Source organism: Pleurodeles waltl, chromosome 1_2 (genome assembly GCF_031143425.1).
Source record: "Pleurodeles waltl isolate 20211129_DDA chromosome 1_2, aPleWal1.hap1.20221129, whole genome shotgun sequence".
Taxonomy (NCBI): domain Eukaryota; kingdom Metazoa; phylum Chordata; class Amphibia; order Caudata; family Salamandridae; genus Pleurodeles; species Pleurodeles waltl.
Window position 1 is genome coordinate 511,650,317 of NC_090437.1, and position 19,186 is coordinate 511,669,502.

Below are 19,186 nucleotides of genomic sequence, written 5' to 3' on the forward strand. Positions count from 1 at the left end.
AGAGGCTTGCGTGGCTAGAAGCAAGAGTTGCAAGATAGGGCTTGGGGGGAATTGTGTGAAGCAAGTATGTCCAAGGACTGTGCATCCTTTTGGAAAGTACTCAGAGCTCCCTGTTTCAGAGAGCCCCAGGACCCCCACTTTAGAAGTGCATATGCAGGAATCAGCATGGATAGACTTCTTTTCAGAGGTCTATGCAAGTGGGCTAGTGGAGCCTGGGAGGGAGGACTCAAGTAGGATTGAGGGCGATGATAAGCACCTTAGTTTTGATCGATCCCAGTACAGATGGCCTTAGGAGAATGCTGTAGTGGTAAGGCCCTGTGTCCGAATGGGGTTCCTGCAGATGTTTTCAGAGAACGTCAGGCTTTATGGGCTCCGATCCTTGTGAATATTTTTAATGCGGTTGCGAAGGAATGGCCCCCAGAAACATGGCAACAGTCAGTCATCATCCCTATTCACAAGAAGGGGGATAAGGATCAGCCTAAGATTTATAGAACTATATCACTATTTGACTCAACTGCTAAAGTCATGTGCAGGACTCTGCTACACAGGTTAGAGGAATGGGCCAATGAAACTAATCTTTGAATTGACACGCAATATGGTTTTAAAAAGGGGTTGGGTACTGTCGACCAGGGATTGATCTTGAGTCTTATAATTGTCAAGCACATCCTAGCTAAAAAGTGCCCGATTTATTTGGCATTCATGGACGTGTCTGCTGCATTTGATTGCGTAGTGCGCTCTAAGCTCTGGGCTATTATGAAGGAGATGGGTCTCGAGGCCCCCATTATAAATTTTACTAGGCAATTATATTCAGGAGCGAACATTTGTGTGTGCTTTGGCAGGGAGAGTGAGTGCATGTAGTCTTTTAACCCCTTGCAGGCCACAGGCGTAATGGTTACGTCCGTGGCGGCGCCTCTCAGGCACCATGGATTTAACAATTACGTCCGATTACCAGCCTTCTGGGGAAGTGCTAGCGTTCCCCGAGGGCCACCCCCCAAGGTCAGGGATAGAAGGAGAATCGCTTCCCATTCCAACCCTGACCCCCCCCCCCCCAGTGACGTCTGATGACATCAGCATGCAAGAGCGTGCTGACCTCATCAGAGGTCACCTCCCATGCGCTGGAAGCATGCTTCCAGCACGATGCGGAAGAGAAATGCAAAAGCATTTCTCTTCTGCTCGGGAGGAGGGGGCCAGCAGAGGCATGAAAGGAAAAGAAAGGCCTTTCCTTTCATGTCTCTGCAAGCATTTCTGCAGCCTGATCGCGATGCGATTGGGCAGCAGAAATGCCCACTAGACACCAGGGAATTTTTCTTTTTAGGTGAAATAGACATGAGGGGAGCGGCCCCTTGGGCAAGGGCCACTCCCCGGGGGGCAAAATATTTTTTGCCCCATTTCTGTCCCCCTTGGGGCAGATCGGCCTAATATAATTTGGTTGCTGAAAACCCCTAGACACCAGGGAAGTTTTAATTTTTTTTTCATTTGTGTGTGGGGAGAGACCCCTTAGGCAAGGGTCTCTCCCTGGGGAGCCAAATAGTTTTTAGGCCATTTCTGCCCCTCGGGGGCAGATCGGCCTAATATAATTAGGCCGCTCTGCCCCCAGGTGGGGGCAGGAAACCCCTAGACACCAGTTTACCCCTCAATTTCGACCTGTTTTTGGCTCTTCCTTGTCACAGGCACTTGACCCACCTACACAAGTGAGGTATCATTTTTACCGTGAGACTGAGGGGAACATTGGGTGGTAGGAAATTTGTACGGGTGCGGTGATCCCACACAGAAATGTGGGAAAAAAGTGATTTTTAAGCTAAATTTAAGGTTTGCTGAGGATTCTGGGTAAGAAAACATTGGAGGATCCACGCAAGTCACACCTCCCTGGACTCCTTCAGGTGTCTAGTTTTCAGAAATGCGTGGGTTTGGTAGCTTTCCCTAGATGGCTGCTGAGCCCAGGACCAAAAATGCAGGTGCCCCCCATGGCCCCCACAAAACAGGTAGTTTTGTATTTTTTGATGTGTCCAGATAGTGTTTTGGGGCAGTTCCTTTCGCGAGCACTAGGCCTAACCATACAAATGAGGTACCATTTTTATCGGGAGTCTTGGGGGAATGCTGGGTGGAAGGAAATTTGTGGCTCCTCTCAGATTCCAGAACTTTCTGTCACCAAAATGAGAGGGAAAAGTGTTTTTATGGCCAAATGTTGAGGTTTGCAAAGGATTCTGGGTAACAAAACTTGGTCAGAGCCCCACATCGTGGATTCCCCTAGGTGTCTAGTTTTAAAAAATGCACAGGTTTGCTAGGTTTCCCTAGGTGCCGGCTGAGCTAGAGGTCAAAATCCACAGCTAGGCACTTTGCAAAAAACATGTCAGATTTCAATGTAAAAATGTGATGTGTCCATGTTGTGTTTCCTGTTGTTGTGTTTCCTTAGGCCTACCCACGAAAGTGAGGTACCATTTTTATCGGGAGACTTGGGGGAACACAGAATAGCAAAATAAGTGTTACTGCCCCTTGTCTTTCTCTACATTTTTTTCTTCCATATGTAAGACAGTGTGTAATTCACATGCTAGTATGGGCACCCCGGAAATAACCACTGCTTCTCATCACCTTATTTGTGCCCATTTTGGAAATACAAAGGTTTTCTTGATACCTATTTTTCACTTTTTATATTTCAGAAAATTAATTGCTGTATACCCGGTACAGAATGAAAACCCACTGCAAGGTGCAGCTCATTTATTGGCTCCGGATACCTAGGGTTCTTGATGAACATACAAGCCCTATATATCCCCGCAACCAGAAGAGTCCAGTAGACGTAACAGTATTTATTTCAGCTGTTATTTTCTGTAGGAAACACTTGTGGGATCTACACAAATTACCCCTTGCTGAATTCAGAATTTTGTCTACTTTTCAGAAATGTTTAGCTTACTGGGATCCAGCATTGGTTTCACACCCATTTCTGTCACTAAGTGGAAGGAGGCTGAAAGCACAAAAAATAGTAAAAATGGGGTGTGTCCCAGTAAAATGCCAAAATTGTGTTGAAACATTTGGTTTACAGATTCATGTCTGCCTGTTCCTGAACGCTGGGAAGATGGTGATTTTAGCACTGCAAACCCTTTGGTAATGTCATTTTCAGGGAAAAAAACACAAACCTTCTTCTGCAGTCTTTTTCCCTTTTTTTTGGTTTTTTAAAAATGACATTTTTGCTGTCTTTTGGCTAATTTCTTGTCACAAAGTCTGGGTACCTCGAAAATCCCTAGGATGCTAGAAAAAAAGGATGTAAATTTGGCGTGGGTAGCTTATATGAACAAAGAGCCTAAGCACGGACTGCCCCAAATAGCCAAAAAAAGGCTTGGCACCTCAGGGGGAAAAGGCCTGGCAGCGAAAGAGTTAAAATCGAATGCGGGGTCAGGCAGGGATGTGTGCTGGCTTCTTTTCTGTTTGCACTGTATAGCAACAAAATAGAAGCAGCTCTACTGAAGGAAGCTAGAGACATCCTATGTGTTGATACCCATCCCCTTCCTATCCTTCTTTATGCAGATGACACAGTGCTTGTGGCAATAACTGGACGCCCACTGCAGGGCCTTATAAAGGATTATACCATCTTCTTGCTTGAGTCGGGTTTAAGGCTGAACAAAGATAAACTATTTACCATGATTTGCAGCAGAAGGCCAAGAAAAAAAACCTTATTCGCCTTTAATAATTGCAGAGTCAGTGCTGCTCCGAGCTTTTCTTATCTTGGCATGCTCTTTGACGTCAAGAACACCTGGAAACCGATGATAACGAATGGAGCGGTCCTGTTGGAGAGGTCAGCTTTAGGTTTGTCAAATTTCAGCAAAAAGCTAGGTGTAAAACCTATCCATGAGCTGCTGACGTTTTATGCGACCAAACCTGTGGCTATTGCAACATACGGTGTCGGGATCTGGGGGATACCCATGAGATCCAGAGCGCCTAGGATGCCTTTTTGAAAAATCTGTTGGCTGTCCCGCGAAGCTGCTCTAGCAGTGTATGTCATGATGAGCTGGGCTGCCCTCTTATTAATGACACAATAAACCTTGCTCCTCGTCTACTCTGGCATTCAAAACGGAGCCGGGAATCTGCCAAGTTGACACAAAGGTGCCAGAGGACTGCTTAGTTCTTGATGCAGCCCTTAAGCTACCCTGGGTTACGTACGTGAAATCGTCCCTGGAAACTAGAGGGCTCGCAAGGCTATTTAGCTCACCACAAGTGTGCCTTTCTTTTAGCAAATTCTAGCTGAATCAGGTGTTTTGGGGGCATGCGAGGGGGTAAGAGCTGAGCTACATACACATAAAGCTGCTGTATGCTTACAGTCAGTCTCCCTCGTTTGTGGGCCTTCAGCCTTACTTGCTGGGCATCTAAAACGTGCAGCACCGCTTTGTGCTTACGAGATTCCGCTTAAATTATGTACCCCTCATGTTGGGCTTCCCTCGTGGGTGTCGCACTTTGAAGGAGCTAGGCCCCTGTGATGGCACGTCCCCTAAATCTGATTGACATTTTACCTTTTCTGCCGGTGTTATGTGATCCCGAGGAAAAATCTCATTGTGACCCTCTTAAAAGGGTATAATTTTAGGCAATATAGACCAGCCATTTCCATTTGAAAGAAATTGAAGGCCCCGACGATCTGGTATGTGATAGCTATTGTTATCTGGCAATATATTAAACTGCGGGAAATGCTGTAATTTAATGATTTAATGTCTTCCGATTTTTATGGTTTAATGGCACGTAACTTTATTGTATTTGTATACATTTTAGCTAATTTTATGTTTAATCATAGCTTCGTGGGGGGCTCTAAAATGCATGAGGGGAGCGATTTGGGAAGACATTTGTGATTTTTTAGATTAATTTGTATGTTATTAACAGATGATTAGCTTTTTAGAATTATTTTGTGTATTGCACTTTTATGCTACCTAAAGGAGCAAATAAAGTTTTGTTTTTTATTCGACCTCGGCTAGACAGCACAGGGCTGTAACTACTTGGGTATTTATAGGACACACGCTCAAGCTGAATTCCACAGTGTAATGAAACATTTGCTTAGCACACAGTATGGTGTATTCCCCTGTTATCAATGGTGGGAAAGTTTGACTTGCTTAAGAAAGAGGTTATATCCAAGCTGTTTTATTGTTTTGTGAATACACCAGACCTTCTACCTAGATTGTTTTGAGATTCTGCTTTGACATCCACTGCAGAGCAGAAATGCTCACTGAATTGTGCAGAGGTGTCCACACGTACTGGCATTACCAATGTAACATATTTTACAATCCAGTAAGCGACAACATGTCTCAATACATAGTTATTTCATTGACGAACCACACATAACAAAGCAAATTAGAAAAAGCAAAGAGCAATTTTCTTTTTTTTTTTTTACTTTATTCATTTGATTTTAAATAAAGTCTACATTTTCAGAGCAGTCTACAGGAGAACGAAGAGGAAATGAATCATAAATCTAAAAACAAAAGAAGATTCAATAAAGTTCTAGTTCATCATAAATACTTTTGGTAATGTTAATTATTTTTGTAACCAATATACAGTTGCAGTACATTAAATAATGTTTCTAATTATTAACTTCTGATTGAATGCATAGATATCAATCATTCTATTGACATTGTGAATTGTACTTCTGACTGCTACTGTTTGTGGCTTCGAATACTGCTGGTACTTCAATGCCGTAGTACAAATAACTTTGCTAATTTTAAAGCAGTGATGCAAAATGTGGATAGATTAGGCAGGTCATCTTCTTCCCACTCAAATATAATCCTTTTTGTTGCTGTATCAATTTTTCTCAGAATTGTTTAAGTTATCAGCGTTTCTAAATAGCATACATAAGTAGAGCGTGTAAGTAGCTGATGAGTCGGGTCTCTGCTTCTGGATCTCTAAAGCACAAGTCAGAAGTTTCACTGTTAAGTGTGTGACCAGTCATGGAGAGTATAGTAAGTGAAATTATATTATGTTTTTATTTTCTAAAATAAGTTACAGGAAACATATTTAAAGAATATCGGTTAATACCACACATGCCTTTACCCCGTAGGCATTAAAAGTATAGACAAACAAGTTGTAATACCCTGCAAGGCCTTTACCACACAATTGCAGTGGTACTGACTGATAACAAGGGGGGTAACATAGTGGCTTTTCTGTTTTGCCTTTAATTTGTGTTTTAGAAATGCACTTTCTATGTCTATGAATATTACGGGGAATAATGACATTTTTTTTAAGGGGCAGTGTTAGAGAACAGTTTGATTACATTGATAAAGACAGAGGCCCTCATTACGACTTTGGCAGTCTTTTTAAAAGACCGCTGAAGCCTCGAGCGCAAACATACCGCCAGTGCTGGCAGTATGTTTGGCGGCGTATTATAACATTTCCACTGGGCCAGCGGTCGGAAACAGCGTTTCCGTCCTCTGGCCCAGCAGAAAAGTCACCACAACATTGAAGCTGGCTTGTAATCGAGCTGGCCACAATGTTGAGGTGCGTCGGGTGCAGCAGCACCTATCGGGCATTCCAAGACTCGTAATCCCCAGGGCAGCGCTGCTTGCAGCCTGGTGGTATCGTCGGTATTACCGTTGCGGATCCGCCACATTATACCGCCAGCCTGTTGGCGGTAGTACTGCCACATTATCGCCACCCACCGGGGTCATAATGACCCCCAGAGTGCCGAAACGCAGCTGTATGAGGAACTGAATAAACCAGACAACTTTAAAGAGCGCCCGTCATTTCCGTTTGTTTGGTGGTGAAGATATATAGATATATATAGTGTGTGTGTATATTTATCTCTATACACATATGAGAGAGAGAGACTGAAAAAAACAAAGGTTAAAGTATTGTTCTAGTTGGGTTAAATGTTCAGTAAGAACATAGCGTTTTAAACTCTAGAAACCACAGAAATTCGCCAGCTATAGTTATCTCAAGTAACTAGAACGTGTGCCCCTGCCATGCACAGTTTTCTCATCAATAATTTAATTGCAAATGTTACTGTGATATCAATGATGCCATAGAAAATGTCATGAGTGATGTAATATGTGAATTAATTAGCAGTTCATGGCGAGGGCAGGAGTTATAGTTACTTAAAAGCACAAGTTAGTTACTTTTTTGTAAACATTTTACATGTATCTGTTACTATACCTTATGTTTGCCCATCCCTAAACCTTAGAAACACTTTAAAACTCTCCCTAGCCTGTACACATACCTGAACCCTAAAATCCCCTTACTATCCCCTACTCCGTGCCCTAAAAAAAAACCTATTAAAAACCTAATTATCCTGTACACCTAACGATCCCTGAACCCCCTACAACCTTTACTAAAATGTACATTTACCCATCCCTGGACCATAAAAATTTCTTTAAAAGCCTTACTACCCCGTACCCATCCCCCTCCCTGAAGCCTAAACATCCCTTTAAGACTTTTACTACACAGTACTCTTACCCAACCCTGAATTCTAAAAATAAAAATAAAAACCTTGAAACCCTCACTATCCCATACCCTTACCCATCCCTGAACCCTAAAAACCCATTCCTACCTCATACCCATACGCAAACCCTAAAAGCCCTTTAAAAACCTTATTACCCCATGCTCTTATTCCCTGCACCCTAAAAAATTCTAAAAGCCTTACCACTCCCTACCCTTATCCATCTATAAACCCTAAAAAAACATTTTATAAACCTGTACCCTTACCTTTCCCTGAACAATAAAAGCCCTAGGAAAACCTTTCTTACTTGACCTTTACCCATCCGGTGTGCTGTCAAAACTCGCCTGGGGTGCCGCGCATACTTTGGGAACATTGGAAATGTTTCCACTGAGTGAAAGCAAGACTCACAGTGTAAACAAAACAAACTTGATGGGTTTTACAATTCACAGCGTAACATTGCAAAACCCTAACATGCTTGATTTTTTTCACTGTGATTCTTTCTCTTTCATACTACTGCACGGCTCCATTCTAAAGCCATGTTACGTTTGGAACGGAGCTGTGCAGTAGCATGAAAAAGAAAGCATCACTGTGCAAATAAATCGAACTTGTTCGGTTTCTTCAATCTTACGTTGTAAAATGCAAAACCCATGAAGTTTGATGTGTTTCCACTGCGAGTCTTTCTCTTTCTTACTACCATACACCTAACAAAGCCGCGCGGTAGTATGAAAGAGAAAGATGCACAGAGTAAACAATTCAAACTTGATGGGTTTTACAATTTACATCGTAACATTGCAAAAACCTAACAAGTTTGGTTTATTTGCACTGGGATTCTTTCTCTTTCATACTACTGCACTGCTCTATTCTAAAGCCATGTTACATTTAGAATGGAGCCACACGGTAGTTAGTATGAAAAAGAAAGAATTACAGTGCAAAAAAAAATATAACATGTTAGGTTTGTGCAATGTTATGTTGTAAATTGTAAAACCCATCAAGTCAGTGCTTAATTTGTAAATAAAAATGTGCCAGTGCTGAAAGCTCTCCTCTGAAATATGTGGCTGCTCTAATTAAATGTGCAAGCACAGAATACTGAGGTAGTGTAATCCTAAAGCCATCTTGGTCCCCTTTAATCCATTTACAGCCTCTCCCTGCCCCTTCAGCTGACTCTTTCAGCTTTCTGATTTTTCCCTCCTTCTCTTCCTTCGTCCTTCCCATGTGTGTCTTTTGATCGCTGTAAATGTCTGATGCAGAAAACTAAGTGCCGGCCTTCAAAAATAAGTGCCGGTGCCCTCCACCGGAAACCAGGGTGTCAAATTAAGCACTGCTTCCACTGTGAGTATTTCTCTTTCATACTCCCGTACAGCTAATGAATCTGCACGGTAGTATGAAAGAGAAAAGCTTGCAGGGAACATTATGGGTTTTACAATTTACATCATATCACTTCAAAAACCTAACAAGTTTGATTTATTTGCATTGCGATTCTTTCTCTTTCATACTACTGCACGGCTCCATTCTGGAAACGTTACATTTACAACAAAGCTGTATGGTATTATGAAAAATAAAGAATTACAGTGCAAATAAATCAAATTTGTTAGGTTTTTTAAATGTGCATTTTTGGCCCTGAGTAACCCATGTGGGAATGCCCTGTGAGGGTGTTATAGAAGACATACCTGTCTCAGAAGCCCTTTATCAGCTTCATCCCAATTATTTTCAGGGAGAAAAATGGAAGTGCTCCAGAGCCCTCACTTACATCCCCTCACCCTTTAAAAAAAACAAACAACAAAAAAAAAGTTACATAACTGGGAGCCACGGCCAATATCTCGGGAGAGGACGCAGTAAGGTAAGTGGAGCTGGGACAGGGGTGAGGGGTGGATGCAGGGCTTGTGGTGGGTTAAAGGAGATGGGATCAGGTTTTTTTATTTTTTTTTATTTTTAGGGTCAGGAGTGGGGGTTTGGGTATTTTTTTTTTAATTTAGGGTGGGGGGGCAGGGCAGTTTATTTTTAAACGGGTGGGGAAAGGTTTAAGGAAGGCCGATAGGAGAGAAGAAGAGGAAGGATCAGGAGAGGATGTGGTGAGGTAAGTGGGGTTGGGGCAGGGTTCGTGGTAATTTTTAGCGGTGGGATGGATTAGAGCTGAGGGGGTGGGGGTGTCTGGGTAGTTTAATTTCTTGGTGCAGGGGGTCAAGGTAGTAGTTTTGTAGGGCTCAGGGCGGGTGGGGTAATTTAGTTTTTAGGGGTAGGGGTGTCGGGATATTTTTTTTTTTTTTTTAGGGCTTACAGTGAGTTGTGGGGTCATGGTAGTTTACTTATTAGTGGGGGAAGGTTTTAGGGCTCAGGGTGGGTGGGGATGTCAGGGTAGTTTAGCTTTTAGGGGTGTGGGGGTATGGGTATTTTTTTTTAGGGCTAAGACAGGTGGGGGGTCAGGGTAGTTTAGTTTTTAGAGGTGGGGTCAGGAGAGTTATTTTTTTTCCAGGGCTCAGGGCGGATGGGGGATGTCGGGGTAGTTTAGTTTTATGGGGCAGGGGTAGAGGGGTCTGAGTAGTTTTTTTTTTTTTTTTTAGGGTTCAGGGCGGGTGGGGGTTGGGATTTTTTTTTTTTTGTTTTAGGGTTCAGGGCGGGTGGGGGCATCAGGGTACTTTAGCTATTAGGGGTGGTGGTAGTTCTGGTCCTCATGGCGGGTGGGGGGGCTATATGACAAACCACACAAGCCATTTCCACATATGCCTTTACTAGGCATGCTTTTACCACCAAATTCGTTGTAAAGGCATGCATGGTAAAGGCATGCATGGAAACTATGCAGTCGTAATTCCGACTACATTGTTAAGGCATGAGTTGTTCCGACATGCGCGGTTCTGTCATACAACCATCACTGAAGGGTATCCTATAACCATACCCGTTCAGTCACCATTTGAGTGAACGCTAGGGTGTAAGGATACTTCATCCTCTGCAAACACTAAAAAATCATGTTTTTTACAATACCAAATAAAGGGATACTTGCGTAATCTTTAGGTATTATTATTCTTATCTTTTCACTAGTAGACCGCGTCGAGATCAATATGTGCTTTCTGGAAAATAGTTGAGCCCATAATGGTACATAGGGACAAGGATGAGACCCGATGATGAAGCATGACACCCACAAGGTGTGCAACAAAAAACACTGCAGGGTCACTGGTTCTGAAAATGAGTCCAGTCCGATGGCAAATGAACAGATATGGATATAGTACACCCTTCTGTGATAAGTGTATAAATAGGGAGACAGTATTCTGTAACCCAATACATTTCTCTCCCTTCTCCAGAATAATCGAAAGCCTGGGAGATTAGTATGTAGGTGCTTTCAGTTAGAAGGACACCCGCACGTCTTTACCCAAGTTGAGCTAGGTGGGTAGGCTCCTATAGACAAGGATCTTGATGTTAAGAGTGAGTTCTGTCACCAGTTATCGTTTCAGTGTGTAACACAAAAACCTCCCTTTAAGTGGCTGTTGAGGGTGATTTGAGAGGTTACAAAATAGTTCAGAGTTATCAGTGATGTGGACTACTACCTTTCTCCTTTTCTATCTAAAGTCCCCCTCTTCTATAAGCAGATATTGAATAAAGAATTTCTTTTCAGGTGTTTATAGTAAACTGTATTGCAGATTGTGGCATTGCTTGTGTTCCATGTGGGACCTTCTTGTGCATCTATTTGTCAGCAAAAAAAAAAGTACTGAAACACACAGACGGAATTATTTATTTACCTTTGCTGTAAAATGAGGCATTCTCCTTCTTGCTTAGTTTGAGATATAGTTTGCTTTTGGACAGCTCTGTAGTTTCAGAGTCGATCTTCATATTTTTTCTAAATTTTCCAAATTGTCTTTGATAATCAAATGGTTTTCTGAAATAAAAATCAAGGAGCATTAGGGTATAAAAGCAGCAAGGTGCATATTAATTTTTCCTTTTTGCATAGTTAGGGCTGCCTACAGTGCTTTCTCTGAGCAATCTCGTAAATTCCTTTAAAACATAAAAAAAGAGGTTGCCACTGTTACAGCTCAGTGAACACCACTGCCAGAGGTAGAGGTCCAGAATACTGAGTTTTAAATATAGCACTACAATAATATTGCAGCCAGAATATTGAGTGCTAAAATGTTGCGAAAGGTATGTATATAGAAGTACAGATAATTATTGTGAGTGGATAAATGTTTAATAAAAAAAAACCTAAAGCAGATCAGACCCAACTTACTCCTTTTCGTCCACTTTCACTTCTGATGGTGGAGTCAAGAATGCTGGAAAAGCTGATTATCTCTCAGAATATCCTAAAACGCATAGATTGTTATACCCCCTCTTAATCAGGTTTCAGGCTGGGATACAGCACATAACCAGCCCTGCTTGCAGTACTAGAGTCTATCAAGTGGTCATTAGATAAAGAAAGAATGCAGACTTGATATGATCAGATCTATTGGCTGCATTTGACACCATCTTTCATCCTATTCTTTTACAAAGGCTTATAAATATAGGGATGGGAGGTCAGGCGCCTGAGTGGACTTGTTCCTTTTTAGATAAGAGACAGCAAGCGGTTTAGTTACCTCCCTTCTCACTGGATACCAAGTCCCTCAAATCTTGGGGTGCTGTAAGGCTCATCTGTGAGCCCTACATTGTTCAATATCTATATGGCCATCATGGTGGCGGAACTCTGGGTAAATATTTCGTAGGCTGATCACAGCTGTTCCTCTTTTTTAAAAAAAGAGTCCTTGGACTCATTGGAGCCCTTTAAACTCTGTGCTCAGTCCTTGACTGGATGCAGGCCATCAACCTTCAATGCAACCCCAATAAGACTGAGATATTGTTGTTTGAGGCCTCTCCATCTTTAAGGTGGGAGAATTACTTGCCCATATCTTTTCATCTTAACACCTCACCTCTATCCCTCCTCCTTGCATTCATGAGAGGTAGCTAGGTATTTGGGAGTCAAATTTGACATTTCAAACTGACATTTCTGCAGTGATGGCATCCTGTTTTGCGCTACTAAGGGCTCTAAAGCAATTTCTGTTCCTTCTTCCACTTCATGCTAGGAAAACAAAGGTACATGCACTGATTCCATAAAAACTGGATTAAGCAAAAATGTTTAATGCAGACCTATTCACGTCCTTAATAAACCTTCTTCAGATGGTACACAATGAAGTCACTTGATTGCTGCTAAGAACTCCTGAACAAATATCTCATCATCTTATGGCTGCCAATAAATAAAATAATTCTTTTTAAGACCCTGGTGTTTGCGCACAGGGCCTTTTATGGCTGTGGTCTAGAATAACAGATAAAGAACAAACAGTGTCTCAGTAAGACATGTCAAAAAGGTAAGCAAACACTTCCAACTTTGCCCATTTCTTCCTTCCAAAATCTGTTTCATGTGCAGCTAGACTGTCCTGCAACGTTTTACACATAGCTTCTTAGACAGCAGGACAGATGATTCCTCTCTGCCACATGTCTGTTATTTTTGTTAGTGTGACTAATATCAACCTGTTTGCTAAAATAATATGGTGATCTAGGACACTTTGTTAGTCATCATTATTGTTCAGTAATACGCGTTCTCTAGGCCCTACAAATTCTTAAGTGTTAGTGCATTGCGGCCCGATTTATATGTAACATTATCAAAAAAGCCCTGCCACGCTCATCATAATCATTTCTCAAGACAAAGCGACACCTAATACCCAGGAGCGGCTTTGTAGGGGCAGGGGGTACGGGGTGGGTGGTGTAGGTGTGCAGGAGAAAATTAATAATATGTTTAGTTTTTTTTTTTAAATCAAATCACTTACCTGCTTTGCTCCCGCGCGGCTTATGCAGGCAAAGGCTCCCAGCCTGCCCTGTGGCCAATCAGCATCAGGATTAGCTGGGAGCGCCCAGCCAGGACGCTCCCAGGCAGACTGGGAGCCTGTGCATGCTCTCTCATCCCTGTGCGCATGTGTGTTTGGCCAGCCCGAGACTCCCCTCTGCTCGTCACCCCCAATGCCCCGCCCCTTTCACAAGGAAAGGATAATAAAACAGACTTTATTATCCTTTCCTTGTGGAAGGATGTGCAGCGGTTGCTGCTGGCAGTGGCGGCGCTCCTCCACCCAAACGGAGAACCCGCGCCTGCTAATACCACAACCAGCAGCTAAAGGAGAACATACTTACCCCTCACAAAATATCTGCAATCTAAAGATTAAACTAATTTCTCAGGTAAGCTCTTTTAAAGATCAAATAAGATACTAACACTCCTACTTGGCAAATTCAATGAACTCTTGTTCATATAGAAACAACTGTAGCTATACATATGAAATATCCACTTAATATATCTTAAACAGAGACTGTGTGATGCAGGAAAAATTGCAAGAATGCCTATTATACATTATAAGTTAATTGAAGCTCTTTTCGATTCATCATGTAAGATACTGCTGGTTACATGTATTTTTTTCAGCTAATCACAACCTTCATTTTATTTAAGTAGGACTGGCTTTAGCAGCATCAAAGCAATGAACTATGAAGTTGCTTTTTGACATGCAGGCTGGCGTGGTTAGATAAAGGTGTCTTTATTGTTCTTACTTCAGATTTAATAGGGATTAAAATTGTTGATACAAGTTACCTGACATAAGTCAATCTAGAGGAGAATAGTATTAGCAAAGTGCCCAGAGAAAACACATGCATAAGTGCTGTATGTATAAAATCAGGAGCAGTGTTCCATATTTCAAATTTAAAAAAACACAAATATGTAACACAAGTCAAATAGAAGTTGGGAGGTGATGAGCCAGGGCAGCAAAAATAGGAACACGCCTTTGGGGAAAAATGTATTGGCATACAGCATCTCATGCAAGAATAAATGAATTGCAAAATGTAATTCCAACTGCACTGTATTCGTCCAGTCCAGTTGCCCTATCTGATACAGCAAAGATTTTACCAAAACAGAAAACTTCAGTAGACCAGAAACCAGTCCTCACTATCTGGTTTCTTGGTTTAGTAGTAGAACAAACAAGTTAGAAACAAGTTACTTACCTGTATACTGTGGTTCTCCAATATTGATATCTTTCATAGATTCACATGCTTGAATCTTCCCCGTTGCAATGGTGAGAGTACCACGTTAATAATAACAAGCAGTGGCACACATAAGCCTTGAAAGCTGTAGAGTAGCTAGGTGACATTGGTAACTAATTCACATTGTTTTATAAGAACCAAATTGCAACCAATCAAAACACAGATCCTGAAGCACTCTTTCCGCGTAGGGCCAACATACCTCAGATTTCAAGCACAGGAAATGAATGTAAGAGGTATTCTGAGTGGCAAGTCCCAATGAGGAGGAGAGAAGGTCACAAGTGAATCTATGAAACGTATCAATACTGGAGAACCACAGTGTACAGGTAAGTAACTTTTTCTTCTCCAGTATTGAATATTTCATAGATTCACATGCTTGAATCAGACTAGTAACCAGTACTGGGCACAAAAAGAGGCAGTGGGCATGGCAAACCACTCTGATGTAAAGAATAACTCTGGCTTAAACAGCAACCATCAAAATAAAACTAGCATTTCTCTTTCCAAATATAAAACTTTAAATATATTGTATGACTTGATACCTAGGACATAGAACTTCTGCACCTTACTAAAAGAGGCGATGTAATGCTGCTTGTCCAACCACAGCATCAGCTTTCCACCAAGAATCCAAACAATAATGACTGGTGAAGGTACAGACATTAGTCCACGTTGCCGCTGTGCAAATATCCAGTAAAGAAACTCCAGCAAACATGGCAGTAGACATGGCCACTTTTCTTGTGGAATGTGCCTTAACCTTCGCGTTCAATGGCCTTCTTGCTTTGCAGTGGCAAAAGACAATAGCTGCAGATACCCATCGAACTATATTGCTCTGTGATGAAGCATAACATTTTCGAGGTGGGGCAAACAATATTAGCAGTTGATCGCATTTTCTACAATTTCTTATTCTTTCTATATAAAATTTCAAACATCGTTTGACATCCAGAGAATGTAGGGCTTTTTCAGCTGGTGATGAAGGGTTTTTAAAGAATTTCATTAACACAATTGGCTCGGTCAATTGAAACAAAGTTGGAACTTTCTGAATGAATTTACTTCTTAATATCACTGTGTCATCTTTGAATTGCAAATAAGGTTCATTAACCATAAAAGCTTGTTTTTCACTTATTCGAATAGCTGAAGTGAGGGCCAAGAGAAGGGTCATTTTCCACAATACATATTGTGTCTGCTCCATGAATAGGTTCAAACAGACTTTTCATTAGCTGTGACAGAACTGTATTTAACTGCCAGGTTACAGGAGGACTTTTTAAAGGAGAGTATGCGCTGCAAAGACCTTTAATGAATTGCTTGATTAGTCTATTGGAACACAGAGAGGCTTCACTTCTTTGTCTCTGAAATCTTGAAATAGCTGCCAGATGAATTTTTATTGAATTATGCGCTAGACCTGACCTCACCAGGTGGAGCATGTAAGGTGGTATCTGTTCCAGAGAGGATGTAAAAGGGTGTAGATTGTTATTTGCACACCAAAAGCAAAACCTTTCCATTTCCCTTTATAGGATTTACTCATGGGATCCACTCAAGACTACTCAAAAATGGCTTACATTCCTTTGGTTTAGTCAAGGACCTGAATTCTTGGTTGTGAGGAGCTGTTAAAAATGGGGTTTATGGTTGAATACGATATACACCTACGCCAAGCAGAAACCCACCACTCTAGTCAGGGCGAGGGAGTTACACACCCAAGATAACCCCTTCCCACCCCCATCGTAGCTTGACACGAGCAATCAGGCTTATCCCAGAGGTCATGTGTAAGGAGTTTGCACAATACACAACACACGTGACACAATAAATACACCACAAAGGAAACACAACAAGTTATATAAAATTAAACTGTATTGCATAAAATATCATTAGACCAAACACAACATGTATCAGTAATACCCTGCTACATAAGCAGTTGTCAGAACATCACATAGGTTACTTGTACTCTGCAAAAGTAAGTAGTAGTCAGGTTGTCATTATCACCAAAAAGCACAAGTCAGAATAAACATATTATCAGGACTGCCTAGACATCCGCATGAATGCACATAAAATTAAACATTCCCAGGAGACCCCAAAAAAAGGAAACATCTCCCTATGGCATATTGCGTAGAACATTACTCTCCCCAACACAGGTCATCAGTATCACCAAAAATGCACAGGTCAGGATAAACACATTATCCTTAATACCAAGGCATCATCATAAATGCACATATCCTGAGGACCTTTCCATGTTGTCCCTGTCACATAACAATATCCCTCCCAATGCAGGTAGTGCGGATCCTGAAAGGCCAGTTTGCACAGCAAAGCAGAATGACATAACCAATCCCAGAAGAACCCCTAGCATGAATAATGAGGAGAATGATCCTATGGGAAAAGGCAACATACACAGGAATCACCCCAAGTGCCTTCTATCCGAAGGCCAGAGCACTACTGCACTTCCTTTACACGATATGGGTTGGGTGAAAGTCCCCCACGGCCAGCACCAGAGCTCCTGCGCTCCTACTTCAGCCAAACATGTGAATAATGGGAGTAACAAACGGGAAAATCCAGGCCATCTACCAGTGAATATGCAGCGGAAAACACATAATTGCCACCCAAGTGTTTCCTGGGATACATCACCCCCAGAGTATCTCCTCAGAATTCTTGGCAGGGAAACCCGGGGTTTCAGAGGTCCCTGAGATGCCAGAAACCTTACAAGCAATCCGAAGCCGCTGCGTTTATATGTGCTACTATTATACTAACTATGGTGGGCCCAATGGGCCTCCGCCTCTGTGTGGATGCAGATCCAGAGGCTGCTCCCGGCACTCAACATATGTCAGCCCTTCCCCCTCACATGCAGGTGAGGCAAGGGCAGCTGTTGCAGGTATGTCGCGCGGGTGCTCTTTTCCTCAAACTCCAAATGCGGTCTGTAGAAGTAGTGTGAATTATACCGTGCTCGATTCCTCCGAGCCAGCGCTCCTCTGGCAAGCATGTCTTCGGCATGGCAGCATCCCTCAGGAGAAGCCACGCTGGACTGCCACCCAAAATGCTCTTGCAGAAAGGAGGAGGGGGAGGGCCAAAAAAAAAGAGAAAGGAAGAGCTCTCAATATGCGGCTGATGGGTACTAGGTGCACACAGCGAACTAGGCAGTGACAAGGCACCTTTAATTCCGTGTTGGTCCCCGGGGAGAGCACTGGTGGGAGGCTCACAGCAGGCCAGCACACCAGGGCAACCAATGGCGGTTCCTTTTAGCAGCACCACAGAACCTCAACAGTCCAGAGTAAGAAGCAGGCTAGCAGCAGGGCAACATCCTGAAAAGCAATCCAGATGAGTCCTTTGGGCCACCCTGCAGACCAACAAAAGAAAAGCAGTCGAGATGACTCCTTTGTGCGGTCCAGCAGTTCCTCTGGCAGAGGTTCGGTCCCAGTTCTTCTCTAAAAATGTGAGGGACAGCCCCCTGCACCTATACTCATTTTGCGCAGCCTCCACACAATGGGAAGAGGAGGTTCCAACCAGTGCTAATGAGTTCCAGGAATGTTCCCTCTCTCCTCCAGCACTGGCTACAGACATCTGTAGGGGGTAAATTAATCCTTTGTGTGAGGCCAGGGCACAGCCTTTACAAATGCAGGTGTGCACCATTCTACCTCTCCCAGCCCAGGAAGACCATTTAATGTGCAGATGCACTCTGGTGACACCTTCACCCTCCCTTTCTACAGGATGTCTGAAAAGTATGCACAAAGCTCAGCTGTCACTCTGCCCCAGACGTGGATTGGAGGCAAGCTGCAAAACACCAGAGTCATAAGCACAGAGAAATGCTCACTTTCTAAAAATGACATTTCTATAATGGTAATAAAAAAATCACATACATCAGTAAGCAGCATTTCTCACTACCATTACAACCATACCAAACATGCCTACGCAACCCCTCATAGATCAGATGATATCACTTAGACATATGTTAGGGCATTCCCAATACAATCCTAAAAGAGTGGCAGTCCTCACAGTAGTAAGAAACTAGATAGGCTGTTGGTCACTACCAGGACATGTAGTACATAAAGACATATATGTCCTACCTTTTACATACACAGCACCCTGCCCTTAGGGCTAGCAAGGGCCTACCTTATGGGTGACTTATATGTAAGTAAAAGGGGAGTTCCAGGCCCCACAAGTAAATTTAGATGCCAGGTCCCTGTGGCAGTAAACTGCGCACACAGGCCCTGCAGTGGCAGCCTGAGACAGGTTTGAAAGGCTACTTCTGTGGGTGGGGCTCCGCTGCAGGCCAACTAGTGGCATTTAATTTATAGGCCCTGGGTATCAGGATACCACTGCACAAGGGACTTACAGGTAAATTAAATGTGCCAATTAGATGTAAGCCAATCATTCCAAGTTTAGAAGGGAAAGCACATGCACTTTAGCACTGATCAGCAGTGAAAAAGTGCTCAGAGTCCTAACGTCAAAAAATGGGCCAGAAACAAATAGGAGGAGGAAGGCAAAAACTTTGGGGAAGGCCCTGAGAAAAGGGCCAGGTCCAACAGGAGCCAAGTTGATAGGTTCAGCGGTTGTATTTGTGGGTGAACAATCTGGCCTTTGTTCATGGAAATGAGGTTTGCTTTAGGTTTGAACTGAATGTGTGGACATTCTGATAGGAGTAGAAGCTCTGTGAACCAATATTTCCTTGGTCATGCTGGAGCTACCAGAATGAGGTGGCACGGTTCTTGTTTCATTTTTCAAATAACCTTGGGAATTAGAGGGAAAGGAGGAAAAGCGTAAGCAAACATTCCTGTTCAGGCT

The 19,186-nt window shown here is 42.7% G+C and overlaps 1 protein-coding gene across 1 annotated transcript in view; it reads right to left on the bottom strand.

Annotated features, from left to right (window-relative positions):
- ZGRF1 (zinc finger GRF-type containing 1) overlaps nt 1-19,186 on the bottom strand; it is a 554,924-nt gene that overhangs the window by 265,147 nt on the left and 270,591 nt on the right. The window contains exon 15 of the mRNA XM_069241594.1: nt 11,128-11,264. Within this exon, the coding sequence (XP_069097695.1) occupies nt 11,128-11,264 (137 nt within the window). The remainder of the gene's footprint in view (nt 1-11,127; nt 11,265-19,186) is intronic.